General features: G+C 40.2%; 1 protein-coding gene across 1 annotated transcript; it reads right to left on the bottom strand.

Moving 5' to 3' along the window:
• Positions 1 to 430: 430 nt before the first annotated feature.
• azin1b (antizyme inhibitor 1b) lies at positions 431 to 8,563 on the bottom strand. Its single transcript, XM_050035647.1, has 11 exons — positions 8,381 to 8,563; positions 6,938 to 7,081; positions 5,992 to 6,190; positions 5,702 to 5,875; positions 5,288 to 5,460; positions 4,861 to 5,074; positions 4,620 to 4,694; positions 3,961 to 4,126; positions 3,575 to 3,684; positions 2,105 to 2,322; positions 431 to 1,997 (listed from the first exon to the last, which is right to left on the bottom strand). The coding sequence occupies exons 3-11, from the start codon at positions 6,091 to 6,093 to the stop codon at positions 1,922 to 1,924; spliced, it is 1,308 nt and encodes a 435-aa protein (XP_049891604.1). The 5' UTR covers positions 6,094 to 6,190; positions 6,938 to 7,081; positions 8,381 to 8,563; the 3' UTR covers positions 431 to 1,921.
• Positions 8,564 to 15,912: the final 7,349 nt, after the last annotated feature.

Here is a 15,912-nt window from a genome sequence, read left to right as displayed (position 1 = left end):
CACATTTATAAATAGATGCTGAAAGATATGGTAGCAGGAGATAGAGAGGCATACATTTATCATTGATTTCACTGATTAAACACTAATTGCTGGTAGATGATAATTCTGTAGTGCCTTGCTAAACTGATGTACATATTTAATTCTCATGGGACAACACTTAATATCATGAAAACACTCTACCAGTGTGCCGTTAGGATGAATCAGCCATACAGGAGGTCTAATTACTTGCTGCAAAAACAGCCCTAAATCTGGATTATATTGTCTCTAGGAACTTTAACTACTGTTCAGTCAGAATAAACACCAGATCCATTAAGATCAGAAACATATGGATTTAAATTATGTTGGCCAACAGTGAAGATTTTATCCAGAACATGTGTGGGAATCAACTGCTCCACCCCTGACACCAAAGATCACACGTACACAAGACAAATGATTTAAGTCAGAAATGTATTAAATTAATCACTTTCATTACTTTAACAAGCACAATTTACAGTCAAAAACAGGCTATGGTCCATTAGTGCCTTAGACAAGCAATTAATAATACATTAGTCATTTGTATCACACAAGGGCAGGATTCTTTAAAAACTGCAGTTGAGTCAGGTCACCTTTAATATTATTAGACATGAGACATTTAGCTGTACAAGAGACTGTGCATTATGTCCCTCTTAACTTTAGAGAGGCATGAGGAAAAGTCTGGCTTGTTATCTGTGTTTGCGCAGCCTCCGAGGGGTCTGTGCACAACCAGCATGTCTCTTCTGTGAGAGATAAAGACATGCAAGTCCACATACAGATAATTTATGTTTGAGCAGTCTTCAGAAACAGCTTCTTTGCTGGTTTTTCAGATCCTGGGAGAACAAGGGCCGAGTCCCTTGGCGAGAGACACCAATATGATGATCTGAAAAATCAGGGCTGTGTTGTGAAATGTCACAGTACATGTTTAACCTACAAAAGATTTTGTGCATTTTTAAACCAGATTAACCCCTTTCTATTAGAGGCAAGAAGTGCATTCGGGTGTATGCAGCTTCTCTGTATTCAAGCTGTAGCTCAGCATAGAGAGAATCTCCCACAGCAATTCCTTCATGCCTTTCGAGTAAAGGGAAACCACTGAGGTCACAAATGGCAATCACAGCACACTTAATCCATGTAGCGTTAAAAAAACACATCAATATCTTATCAGGAAAACACTGTTAGATGGGCCACAGCATAATACATGGGCAAAACACACGTAAAGATGGAGCTTTAAATTTGCCCCAGTGATATCTGAATCCAATAAATAAAAATGCATTGAGGTGAGCTGCAATAAAGAAATAGGTTACATCATTGTCATAATTTCATTTAGACTATGCAAAGTGAGGGGTCTGACGTACAGAATCCACACGAGGCATTGATTCTTTTAAACACTTCAAAAATCATCTACAGACAAAATGTATTGGTGTTGAACAGACACAGGATTTACACGACTGTCAACAGGTAATCAATAGAGAACATGATTTAAATCAATTGTACATTTTGTAAACTGGATTTGATTTAGGAAACAAACCACCCCAAACACGTTGGGGGGTCCCATCTCCAAAGAGTCGTCCATTTTGTTGCATATTGTCATTTGAGTTGGAGTTCTTTTAGCTGACAAGATTTGGAGTCCATCGGAGGGAGGAGGGAGGATGAAGGATGAAGGATGAAAACAATCACCTTCCAGATTAAATTTTAGACAATTGAGGTATCGAACAACCAATTTCTTGAGAGGTACAAAATTCAAATTCCTGTAAGAAATAATAGGACACTGCATTTTCCAAGGTGGCTGGAATGTTGACCACATTTAGCCCCTTGTCCCAAATACCTCGCTGGCCTCTCTTCTCACATGGTGAAAGCAGAGGCTAAGGAGGATCTGTGCAATATAATACAGGACAGGGGCAGAGGGGAGTTACGCACTGTACTGGACCATGGAGAAATTCTTCATGGCACTGTCCAGCGCCACACCGGCCTCCTGCATTTCGTACCTGTGGGCAACACCAAGCATCAGAATCAGCTCTCTGTAAAATGCACCATACTCTTACTACATCTGTATAAGTGGTGAGCCTTCACATGCCAATCACTCCATACTCACCAGTCACAGGTGGAGACAGTGTAGTAGACAGGCAGCGGGGGGGAGCCGGAGAGGCAGCTGAACTCCTCCAGGCCACACACTCCCATGTTGGGGAAGCAAAGCCAGTCTCCCACACTGAGCTCAGGCAGCAGGCAGCGCTCCACCACCTGGTCCAGCTGGTCCAGTGACGGGCCCCACAGGCTGCTGGGATACACTCCCTTCTCAGTGCACAGCGCATGCTGGAGAGAGGAAACAGTGTCATCGTAACAGGCAACAATCACAAATGTCACAGATTGTTCTTTTGAGCAAGGCCCTGTCACATCTCTACTGCACCTGTAAAACTATACCCTACATGTAAAATAGGAGAAAAGCAATATCTATATGATTACATCCGCAACTGAAGAGATGACTTGTCGTAAAACAACCAATAAGATAACCGATGCATCAGCATTTGCGACCTGGACTAATATATCGATTATCAGCGTTTGTCTGACTACATCACTGGTTGTTATTTTTGGCAAATATTGACATTTCAATTTTCTAATTTATTGGTCTGCTCCGAACAACAATTCTAAAATGAAGAGTGGAGATGGTGTGGCTATGCAAGTCCACTCAGCGACAGACTCATTCTGTGAGCTAACCCAAAAGCACAAAGAGGCCTGCAATGGCAAAGAGACAATGTAGAAAAAGTGTGTGCAGAGCGAGCATATTTTCACATCTAACTTCATGAATTCAGGGAATTTCGACCACATCAGAGTTGGCAACTGTTGGAACAATGGAAAGACTAACAAAGATGATTTGAGTGAGCTTTATTCTGTTTCTGTTGAGTCTGAATGAAGTGTGTTTTTAAGATGAGTTTAGATGAGTCTTAGTTTAGTCAGAGAGAGAAACGTCAGAAGCTGTAGGGTTTTATTTTCTATTTAATAAGAACACAATGTGTGAGAATATTCCCAGACTATGACTGTTAGCTTGTTAGCATCAGGGGGGTGGGCTGTATAAAATGAATTATAACTGCCCTGAGGCAACACAACACAATTTCTACATCACAAGCCATCTTGATATTAGTTTATTACAGCTCCAGTTTAATGTTGTGTAGTTTGAGTCACTTTGAGTTACAATTGGTGTCCTGATCTGGTAGGGAGTACAGTTAGGTAAATGTTTGTTTCACCATTAACCTTTTTGACTACTGTCACCCCACAAGATAACGTTGTATGTTTAAATACCTCAGCTTTATATGAAAACCTGTAGGGGCTATATATATATATATATATATATATATATATATAGATAGATAGATAGATAGATAGATAGATAGATACATACATATAGATATAGATAGGTCAACATGATTTACTATCGAAAGCAATTCTGATCCTGCTTCCTTAAATACTCATACTGTATGACCCCTTTTCTCTATTCAACTAGAGCTGCTATCAGATTCTTCATTCAGTCCTGAATGGGGTTGACTCTCTTGAGCGGAGGCCTACTAACCTTGTGCACTGACGGGGCAGCGATGGAGTTTCCCAGCAGCTTGCGGCTGAATGGGCCATAAACACCCTCATTCATGTAGTACAGGAACTCGGTATCTTCATTGTTCACACCTGCGTAAATACAGAGGGTGACCATGTCAGAAATATAGAACACAGTGTATTATCTCAGAACTGAGGATGTGATTTGACCTCTGATGGTTTTGTTATGATTATGCAACCCCCATGTGGGAAAACAAAATTGACACAAAAAATGAGAACACAAACAATCCTGTTTTAAAAACGGCATATCATTTTCTACACATATTCACTGTCAGAGTGCACAGACAGATGTATTACAGTCAGACTCAACACAGGACAAAGAGAACTTTAGAGAATTAAGTAGCTCACCTTGGGCAAGGGTGTCCCAGTGGCGGGTCACCACCTTTTTCCCGATCACGTTGACAGCCAGGCTGAAAGCTGAGGCCACGTAGAAGCTGCCCGGCTGGGCCAACACATGCACACCGGACAGTGGGGGGAAGTAGGCATCCAGCAGCGGCCTGACTGCAGACTCAACCTGTAAAGTTACAGTGGATATGCATTCAGAGGCTGTTTCCAGATAAAAACAAACATGTGCAAGAACTCAAGTTGCAGGCATTTGAAGCTGCTCACACTGTTAGTGAGAGGCAACTAATGTCACATGTGAACTATAAATAGATGGCTGAGCATCCGGAGTTGAACTTATACTGGCATCTTGCATCACTACTGTGTGTAAACAGCTGTCGAACTAGATGATTGAAAACGTCTTTAAGCATACTGGTCATGTCTTCAATAATCTGTTCAAGAATCAAGTAGCATGAGATGGTGCAGCTTTTAAAATATTAAAGTAATATTACTCTAACTTACATTTATATCATTTCGTTAAGGATTTTTAACTTATAAAACATTTGCATTTTCACATATGTGTTCATCAGGTTGATTTTATGTTCTGAGCCAAGTCTTTGTAAAACATGAACAATGTTTGTCTGTTTAAAGCACTGCCAAAAATATCACAGCTGTTAACCACTCACCTGTTTGAGCTGAAACTCTGAGCCAGTAAATCCACCACCAATGTCCAGGATGTTCATGTTAAAGCCCAGATCAAACTGAAACGAACCAGCAGACAGTCAGTCGTTATAGTTAACAAAGAAGACAGCACAAGGGATAAAAGGCATTTAGGATAGAGCATGAAATCCCGAGTTGACCCATATTGACTAAATTCCTCTGGGTTAATCATTTTATAATGAAGAATATTTTCCAGACAGCACTCACCCCCATGTCAAACACACAGCGGGCATCTGACAGTGCATGGGTGTAGGCCTGTTGCAGGTCTTGGCAGGAGCTGGGAATGTGGAAGGTCACCCCCACCACCTGTACTCCAAGCTCCTTGGCTGCTTCCAGCAGGTGCCGACAGCTCTTCAGAGAGGAGCCAAAGGCCATGCTGGTCTCAGCTGCGTGGGCCTCAGTGGTCAACTGCAACAGTAACCTTAAAGAGACAAAAAAGGAACATCAGCCAGAGACAGGAAAAAAGAAGAAACATCCATAAGCAAGATAAATCCACTTTTTGACACTAACAACAGCTTTCCCAATCTTGTGTTTATTTATAGCCTAAGGCAAAAAAACAATGTACTTCATTACACTGACACACAAGAATTAAAGTATCTAAGGAAAACGTTTTCTGCTCAATTTAATCACTTACTTTGCACCAGGGTGCAGGCGGGAAATCTTGGACAACTCTGCCTCGTTTTCACACACAAGATGCTGGATGTTGTTCTTGGCAGCGTGCTTGATGTGCGCCAGCTGCTTGCACACGCCTGACAGAATGATATTTTCTGGTGGCACGCCGTGCTCCAACACCAGGCTCACTTCAGTCTGCAGGACAGAGCACACACACACGTGACAGAAATGAACACATAAAAGTCTAAAAGCCCCATCAAAACAATCAAAATGGTACTAAGTGTGTTGCATAAGTTGGAAGGATAACAGTCATCAGCTGACTTATAATCAATTGAGTGCCTGTGATGTAATTGCCCCAAAATGTCAAGTGCTTTCATAAAAGGATGAGGCACTGAGCAGTTTAACAAAACTAAAGCCACCTGAATTTGAAGCTTACCTTGTTGGCACAAACGAAGCCCAGGCCCAAGGAGGCCAGCACCTCGATGACTGCAGGGCTGCTGTTGCACTTGACTGGGTAGTAGGGCTGCAGCTGCGGCGCTACGCTCTGCCAGCATACATGCTGCCGCATCAGGGCACCGAGGTCCCCCACCACAAATGCATTCTTCTCCACCTAGAAAGGGACAGTCAAAAAGGAAAAACATGCTAAGTGCTGATGACAGTGTCATGAAAGCAATTTGAAGCACTTGGGGAATTTCTTCCACTGAAAGGCTAACAAGCGGGACCAACCAGAGCCTGCTCGCAGATGTGTCCGTCGATGACATCTTCAAGGGTCACTCCTCCCTCCAGGAGTTCAATGATGTAGCTGGGTTTGTCAGCGAGTCCTTTCATCTCAACCGTATTCCGCTAAGCCGACAATCATAAAGAACAGATAAGCAAGTCAAAGGGTCACGACTGAGCCAATGGGGTCCTGCCGGTATGCAACAAACTGGAAAAGAAAGGGAAAAGAAACATAACTGTTAATATCACCACAGTAAGCTGTTTTAGAGCAATTTAACCAGGCAAATAAAATACACAGGCTGATGAACTTCTACCGAGATGCAATTCCACAGTTTAAATAAAAATAGCTACTAGTGTTGTAAAAATATTGGTTTATCAATACACATTGATTCTGAATATTAATTCCGCCTTTTCTGCAGTATTGATACACAGGTACAGCTGTGTTTGCTCCCTTTCTCTCACTGTTAATGTTTACGACAGTCATAATGCAGTTCTCTGCTACTAAGCAAGAAAAGAAAAGTCAGCTCTGCCATGTTACAGCCTATTACATGTGTCTTCTAATAAAAAAATTGAGTTGTATGCCCTCATTGTCAAAGTTTCCCCGTGGCTTTGAATACAGATATTCCTCAAGGTACTGTATCGAAATCAGAAATTCCAGTATGACGACAATTATAGCTCCTGTTATATGACTGTAGTCCCTTAGGGCACGCCTATCCTAATATCTGTTTTTCTTAACCCCTCATTATTTCTTGTATAATAAATAAATGTGTAAAATCTACACATCACATTGAGCTTTTATCTAAATCTTCTGACTTCCTAAAAAAAAAAAAAAAATGTCCACCCCAACACTAAAATGTTTACTCACGCCATGGTTTGTATTACAAATTCCACCCAGGACACAATGCTCCTGGACTTTGCTACAGGTGTGTGTGTGTGAGTGCAGCGAGTCACTCACATGGACAAGTCAGGAGATGGACCTGTCCCGCTATCAGCTAGGATCCCAAGGTGGCTCAGCGTTGAAGTCAAAGTGCTCCCGGTAAAGAGCCGCCCCTAGGCCCTCTGGGTAGCGCTCATACACCTGTGCAGAGACAGGGGAGCCCTGATGGGACAAACAAAGAAATATTAGCGATGCATAAATAGCAAAACAATTTAAAAGGGAACTCATTTTCCAAATTCATACATGTTATTCCTATGGTCTAAGAAAGTCCTAAAATATAAACAACTCACTTCAAAATCCAAAAACTAGAGTGCTGAAACTCAAATGTGTGATGTCATAGGGTATTAAGTCTGCTGACAGTGAATTAAGAAAGATGTTATGGATGTTAAAGCATGTACATGAATACACTTTATGGTTCGCAACTGAGAACACAACAATAGAATAAACATCACTGGGGTATAAAAAGAAAACAAACATCCTGGGGGTTGACAAAATCAGTCTCCCATTCATTGTTTAAAGACACGCTCCAGGCGACATTAGCTTTGAGAGAGAATGACTCATGTTTACAAATGTTTATTGTACTTTTTCAGGTCATGGAAATAACATACTGCAATTCCTAATGTAGGTGGTGTTGCCCTTTAAAGGTGTCAACATGTTTACCAAAAGCGAACTCACATGAGACACAGTGTCCTAAGCTGGGTGTCAGTCATTTTACTTCTTGTGTTATTACAAAGTTTACCTATCATCCATTGGTTCACATTATGTTGTCACTGAGGTCAAAATATCACCGGAACAATCAATATGTCAGACAACTGTGGCGCGCGTTTACGTGGCTTGTTCATTTAACCCAATAGACGCCCAGTGTGTTATTCATAAGTAAATCATTAAACCAGTGGACTCCTATAAACCTCTATTAGTCAACATTTTGCAATCGTCTATAAATACAACATGACACTGTGTTGTGGTGGTGCAAAGTGTCATAACTTGACAAAAGACGTATTATTACTATAATGCGTCACCAAAACAAAACGTTACACCCTAAAATAGGCCACCACATTATCAAAATGTAGGTTTAACATGTAAAAGTGCGGCTGTATTAAAGATAGGAAACACCATCGCGAGGAAACGCGCTACCGAGATATTCTTGGCAACGAGAGCTGCTAATGTTGAGCTGGCTGCGACTGCACGTCGGGAAGAAGCTTATGTTAGCATTCATTTTGATAATAATCCTAAAAACAAACCACTACACTACTACAATACAAGATTTAACGTTTGACACAAGTGTTAAGATCGATTTGTAATCTACTTGTACGTTTAAGTTTTATAAAAAGGCACGTCGAACACACAAAATTCAATGAATCAGTCTGTCATGTGTGGCTAGAAGGCAGAAAGACCAGCCCGCCATGTTACGTCCGCCTGCTGGTTCCAAGAAACTCAACCGGAGTGTTCCACTGTACTTACGTGAGATAACGGCCAGAATGTTTTGGAAAATCGTCTTCTCTTTTTCGGCGGAATTTTTAAAGAGTAGTGGGCCCAACGATATAAGAAAGAAAGAGGGCGGTTTTTGCCATATGTTTAGATGAGGGACGAGCGTCGGGTTGTGCGGCTTCTTCTCTAACGGTGGATGGGCGGAGGACTACTGGAGCTGAGCGGAGGAAGTGGAAAATGTAATCAACGGCTGGGGGCGGGACTTTGCGTTCAGTTCCACCAATTAGCTTCCTGCATTCTTGAGAACATACCTAATATGTATTTCCGCATATCTTCCAGGCCGCCGTAGTTCTGTGATGTTTATTCAGGTTACATAACCATAAACTTTCCATAGATGGCAACTCGTCTCAGTCAATCAGTCGGGGACCTCTACTGCTCTTGTTTTCACGGGACAGTGATAGCTTAATAGTTACATTCCCCTGAATTTTTGATACTTTTATTTCATTCCTGCATATTTCTCTTGTATATTTTAAATTTTAGTACTACTTATTTTTGTGTATATTAGTCCATGGGCCAGACCAGATTTCAGTACCACTCGAGGTGGCAAGACTTAGTAATAATTTAGTAATAATTTATGAAAATGTCCATGTCTGTAGATGATATTTTGGTATTATAGACATTACTGAGTGGCAGCTGTGTCACAGTAACCAGCTCATGAAGTGAACCACCCCTAAAGTATATTGCATTGTAGACGCTGGCGCATATCCTGGTTTAGGCTCGTGGTCAGGACATTTTTCAGTGTTTTACTATATTGTGTTTGGTGTCATTTTAAAGGGGACCTTGTTGGCTTTCACTCAAGCCCAATTGTTAATCTTTCTGACAAATACTGAGGTAACTGTAGCCCTTTAAACAGTCAATGACACATATTTTTTTCACAATTTTCAAAAAAATTATATTTTTTCTTTTAGCCCTGTGGCATCTACAAATGTCAGGGACACAGTACTCAAAAACTGGAATACTCACATGACTCTAAGGATTCAGGAAATGCATATAATACCCATACTATTTCATTTTGAGACATTACTGTGAGCCATAAATTAGAAGAATGACTTTGACAGAACTCTCTCTCATGTAATCACTCATTTTGAGTAGTTTCGAGTAGCTTGTAATTGGTATGTGTCGTGGGGAAAAAAAGTAATTTGTAGCAAATTACTTTGGAGTAATTTTGCATTTTCAAAATAAAATATGTTGTCTTTGCTTCATCTATCTATCTATTTATACACTTGTTGTATAATTCCAGCCATTAGTATAGGAGATGAACCCTTGGCAAAAATAGTTTGCACGGCTCACCTTAAGCTGTAGGCTGAGCATATATACAGTAGGCTACTTCAAGCTGTATGGTCAACATGTTGCCGTAGGCGTAATTTACTCAGTGACACTGTGCAAAGTTGTTAAACAATGGTAAACAGTGATAAAAGTCACTGCCAAAGCCATTTTGGCCAGGCCTTGCTCGTAAAAGAGATCATTTGATCTCAAGCAATCTGCCTGGTAAAATAAAGGTTAAATAAATAAAAAGTGAAAATACTCTGGTAAAAGTAGCCTAAAAGTCCTGCGTACAAGATTTCACTTGAGTAAAAGTACAAAAGCATTAACACCAAATTGTACTTAAAGTGTTAAAGCAAAGCTTGTTAGGCAGAATAGGCCCTTTTAGAATAAAAGATATGACATTTTCCACAACTACTATAACTATAACATACATGTATAATATAGCCGTTACAGAAAAGGCGGTACAGTTTTGTGTAGGATGTGCAAAAATATTAATCAGGGGATGTGCAAAAGTTCACAGTGGAGCAAATATATACAATTGCACAATTTATTCAGTGTTCAAAACATAAAAACATTAATTTATGAACATGATTACTGATGCTTTAACATGCAAGCAGCATTTTAACGTGACAGCTGGCAGAGATGGAGCTCATTTTAACTGGTTTACACAGCCTACTGTTGGATAGTTTAAGCCATAGCACTGCATCGTACTGCATTATATAAACTGATCACGTTTTGTAGCCTATTTAAAATGTACTGTTAACATGACTAAGCATAACTGGCTAAACCCGTCTTTGAACCCATTTAGACCTTGGTAGTTAGTTTGAGGATATTTGTATTTTCCTCCGCACAGTCCATGTATAGCTGTAATTGGTGTAATTGCTCGCAGTGACTCTATGCAAAATTGTGAGACAATGGTTGAAGAAGTAGGCCTACTCATACAGTTTGACTAAGCAAAAGCAATACTTCAATAGAAATACTCTGTTAAAGTCAAAGTCCTTCAAGATTTTACTTAAGTAAAAGTACAAAACAACATCATGTACTTAAAGTATTAAAGTAAAAGCACCTGTTGTGTAGAATAGGCCCTTTCAGAAAGTTAGATATATACTTACCTGTACCTACACACACAACTTTGTAGCCACATCCACCTCCAACACCATAAGGAAGTTTGCTGACGACAAAGCTGTGATGGGCCTGATCACAGATAACAAAAAGCCTACCTGAGAGAAACAGAGGACCTGATTCACTGCTGTCAGGACAATAACCTACTCCTGAACGTCAGCAAGACTGAGGAGATGATAGGGAACTTTAGGAAGAAGTACCAAAGGAACTACGCCCCCCTTAATGTCAACAGGTCCGCAGTGGAGAGGGTGGATATCTTCAAGTACGTTGGTGTCCACATCACCGAGGGTCTGGCCGGGGCGTTGCAAACTGACTCAGTGGTGAGAGAGGCAAGGCAGAAACTATTTTACCTTAGATGCCTGAGGAAATTCCTGTATGTTTTGTTTATGACATCTAATGGGACTGAAGTGACTAAGCATTACTGACCCCACCTGTATTTAAGCGCATTTGGGCCTTCATGCTTTTAGGATATTTGTATTTTATCTCCACATGGTCCATAAACCTATACTTTAAGCTTAATGGTAAACAATATGTTTCCATTGGCACTGTGCAAAGCTCTTAGGCAGTGGTGGAAGAAGTAGGCCTACTCATACATTTTGCTTATGTGAAAAGCAATACTGTGCTGAAAAAAGTCCTGCATTCAATATTTCATTTAAGTCAAAGTGCAAAATCATTACCAGCATAATTTAAAGTATTAACGAGTTATGGTCACATATAGTTAAATATGAGCTCTTCCACCACTGTATAAGCTATACACACGACTGTACACTTTATCAGTATGTACAAAACAAAAAAACATAAATTTTTGAATATTATTACTGATGCTAGTGTGGCACGGTGGTGTTGTGGTTAGCACCGTAGCCCTTCTGTGTGGAGTTTGTGACTCCAGGTGCTCCAGCTTCCTCCCACAGCCCAAAGACATGCAGATTAAATGGTGACTCTAAATTGTCTGTAGGTGTAAATGTGAGTGTGAATGGTTGTCTGTCCCTATGTGTCAGCCCTGTGATAGTCTGCCGACCTGTCCAGGGTGTACCCCACCTCTCGCCCAATGTCAGCTGGGATAGGCTCAAGCTCCCCTGCAACCCTCAAGAGGATAAGCAGTTATGAAAATGGATAGATGGATGGATTACTGATGCTTTGCTGACAAGGAGCATTTTAATGTTACAGCTGGTAGAGTTTATATGGCACTGCATCATATTTTCTAAACTGATCCTGTGTTTTGTACTGAAAATCTAATGTCAATATACTGTAAAACTTCAGTTAAAAGCCTAGTCCCATTTAAACACCTAGTTGCTTTTACTAGCCCGGTGTGGCTGCACATTTTAACAAGTAAAGGCCTGTCTCAATTAGAGGCCTGGTCTGGTTGCCAAGCAGTTCATCCATATAGAAGTTCTTGGATGTATAAAGCCAGGTTGTTGGCTATCCACATGAGCTAATGTGTTTTTTTCCCCCATTAAAGGGTTTTTTTTGGGGGGAGTTTTTCCTTATCCGCTGTGAGTGTCCTAAGGACAGAGGGATGTCGTATGCTGTAAAGCCCTGTGAGGCAAATTGTGATTTGTGATATTGGGCTTTATAAATAAAATTGAAAATTGATTGATTGAATGTTAGTTAGCTGCTTCGATCGGGCATACAGATATAACCATGAGCACCAAAGGAGATTGTAATTCATTCAGATTTACTGGCATGGTGGTGAGTGTGGTGACTCCCTACCTCTGAAGCTATTATAAAGTCAGAATATGTGTGCAATCCTCCATTATCTGGTAAATTATTCATATTCCCTTCATTCATAAGGGTCCATCGATCAAAAGAATCAAAAGTGTTTTTCATAAAAATTATCCCAAGTATTTGTTTCAACAGGATAAGTTGGTGTTGTGTCGGTATGCTGGGTGCCGTAACCCTTGAGTGCTGTTAAACAATTGTTGTGACTCTCTGTTATGCAATTTGAAGCCTAATTTTTATACTGGTTGATATGAACAATTTGATCATGTTTACCATCTCTGCTGAGTGACAGTTTTGTGTGAGAGGAATTAAAGGCCTGTCCCGAATACAGGCCTGTTCAGTTCAGTGATTTAAGCTAATAATAGCACAGGCTATTATTGAAGTTTTATGGTAACTAAACATTGGTCTTTGGACACATTTGACCATTAATGAGTTCTTCAAGGATATTTGTATTTTCCTTGTTTAATCCTCTTTCCAAGTCCGTCTGAGAATGCAGAAATACAGCCTTGTTTTAAGTCACATGCTGTTTCCTCTATGGTAATATGGCCCTAAACCCACCATGATGTTACTTCTATGAGTAATGACGTGCTGTTCATAGACATCTCCACACTGAGTGAATACAAAGCTGTATTTTCATTTTCATCACTGTTTTTTTAGAGAGCATTCATGAGCATAGAAGACGTTTGTGAATGCAGGCCTCATGGCTGGGGAAGTTAAGAGGTTGAGAAAGTCAGTGGGTCAAAAGCTCTCTAATTACAAGTCTCAGTCAATGACATGTTATGACTGCTTTTTACAGCCTGGCTGATCTAAGATTCACCTTTCTCTGGGTCTGTATGGAGAAATAATCGATTTGGAAACAATGGTGCGGCACTGACAAACTTTCACAACACAGAAAAGACAATATGAAGTAGAAATATGCCTCGGTCTAGTGAGCGGATGTTTTGACATTCACTGTGTTCCTGCTAAAGTTTCGTGGAATCTGGGGGATTATTACGATTCAAGAGCTTACTGAATATTTGGTCGATTAGTCCCTAAGCCTTTGTCACACTTGCCTCTAGCCTAATTTCAACTTTGATAATTGAATGTTTTGTGCAATTCAGTTTGATGGGAAGAAATACATTTGGAGTAATCTATCACATTATGCATGGTGGTCAGGAGTTCAGTACAACACTGAATGACTGGCACTAAAACTCAGCCTGCAGCCACCTCAGTCGTATGACTTGTATTTCTGCGACCGGAGCAACAGGCTGCATTTCTTCTTCTTCTTCTGTGTGTCTGGAGCTGTCTGGCTGTCCTGTAGCTCTTATCTTTGTTTTATGACAGTCAGTCCGAGGGACACTGTGTCCACAAAACAACGTGGCCTAGAAAACTTTGGAGGAAGCAACAAGGAAAACCTAGAAAGCCCTCTAATATTTTAAAGGCTCTCAGATGGCTGGCTGTACTATGTATGGAGACCAAGTGACGTGATTACATTAATGGATTGACACAGTATACGGTCATGCTAAAGGCCATGAGATACATATTACAGGAATAGCTGATCAAATTGGGCTGTGCAGCTCTCATTTCTGAGAAGGTATTTCTCAGAACTGGCTTTTAAATCTATTTGGGACTAATGGGACGGCCAAGTCAAGGCTTATTTGTAAAGTATTTGTGTGAAATGTAACGCAGCCTAAACTGCTTACCAGAGCCATAAATCATTGATAGATGACAATAAAAACAAGGTGTGCATAACAGCAAGGACATAAAGTAATAGTCTGTCAATAAAGTGATGCTTATCATAATGAAACTGCAATGCTTCTTCCCAGAGAATTGTTTTATGTATTTATTTTATTTTAACCCAGTGACTGAGCCTACGAAAGGTCAAAGATGGCCGACCAGCCCTGGAATAAAGTACAAAGTAATGAGTTAGGGCTTTACAATTTGTAACAAATCTCAGTGCACTATGATATTCAGTATCAAACAATGGGCAGATGCATCCAGGTACAACAAAGCACCATAATCCAGAACGTAACATAGCAGCAACCAGTCTTTTTCTGGCCTCAAAGGAGAAACAGGACTTGTATCTAGTAGGACCCTATATTCAGTTTTTTAGGAGGATTATCAATCTGAGGTCTAAAAGACAGGGAGTCATCGAGCCAAATACTGAGATATTTGTAACGAGTGACAATCTCTAACTTTTTTAGAACATCAGGAGTGTCCACAGGCTTCTTTCCAGCATTTGAGAATCAGCATTTAAAACCAGCTTTAGCCGTGAAAGCTGAATCTGGATAACGTCAAAGGCAGCCGGCAGTTTGGCCACAGCATTCTTTCCAGGTTAACGTTACGGATAACAACGTTTTGGATTGCGGCTGCACACTTGAAGTGATCAAGACTGGGGAAAATGTGATATATTAAATGGGTTTATTGCTGTTTTGATACAATGCAACACATTATGAAGTAAAGTGAAAAGGCAAAGTATGTGCTCCAGGGTCCACCAGAGGAGGAATAAATTAGATTTTATGCTTCTGTTCTGCTGAATTCATTGAAAAGCCCTGAATGTCATCAGGAAGGAAACGCCATTTGTAGCCAGAGGTAAAAGCTATAAACAAACAGCTGCATAAATCAGTTCTCAACACTCTTAGCATATAAACAAATCCAAAATAATTACTTCCTCCAAACTATGAAGAGCTCAGTAAGACAACTTATCAAAGTGTAAGGGATGTTTGAGTGGCTGGACAGATCTATCCATCAGTATCAGCACATTACATACAGTATGTATATGTATCTGTATGTGTGACAGCTGGTAAGTGAAAAGAAAATACCAGTCAACAGATGTCTCAAACATTTTGTCTTCATTACATAGAGTATCACTCAGGAAATAGCATATATAGCCTATTTTTTTCTTAGTTTTAGTTTTCATGCATCAACATGTTGAAATGTCTTTGGTGAAAAAGGTGTATTATTGGATGTATTTTGGTTGGACGATCATGAAAAATTGAAGTTGTGTTTAAGAGGGAACCTTTTTGTGGCAGAATTTGTTTGCTGGGCCTGGGATAGAAAGCAAAGTATTTTGTTTGTGGATTGAACAGTTAGATAACATGTATATTGGATTGATCTCTGCAACAATATTGTAAAGGTATTTTTGTAAACCCTTAGGCACATTTTTGTGTTCATGACACAAAATAAAGAAAAAAACATCTTATGAAATTGTTGATCTGTAGACAGTGACTCACTGACACCTGAAGGCAGCGACTGTCATGTAATGCAGTAGTTACATCTCACCAGAAGAGGTCGACATTGAGAGGAACTGACTGAACTGTCAAAACAAACGCTCATGCTGCCTTTAAGGACTATCGGAAATACTGGAATTACTGATTTATCAAAAAAACGATACAGCTGAAATTAATAAAATAAAACAA

This window comes from Epinephelus moara, chromosome 22 (assembly GCF_006386435.1).
Source record: "Epinephelus moara isolate mb chromosome 22, YSFRI_EMoa_1.0, whole genome shotgun sequence".
NCBI classification, from domain to species: Eukaryota; Metazoa; Chordata; class Actinopteri; order Perciformes; family Serranidae; genus Epinephelus; species Epinephelus moara.
This window is presented reverse-complemented; position numbering and strand designations above follow the sequence as displayed.

What these genes read in the sequence shown, in the direction of transcription:
- azin1b (XM_050035647.1), bottom strand. Translation starts at nt 6,093, where the DNA reads ATGAAAGGACTCGCTGACAAACCCAGCTACATCATTGAACTCCTGGAG. An exon ending in CGCCTGCACCCTGGTGCAAA is followed by an intron (nt 5,075 to 5,287) that starts GTAAGTGATTAA and finishes TGTCTCTTTAAG; the next exon opens with GTTACTGTTGCAGTTGACCA. An exon ending in CTGGGACACCCTTGCCCAAG is followed by an intron (nt 3,685 to 3,960) that starts GTGAGCTACTTA and finishes GTATTTACGCAG; the next exon opens with GTGTGAACAATGAAGATACC.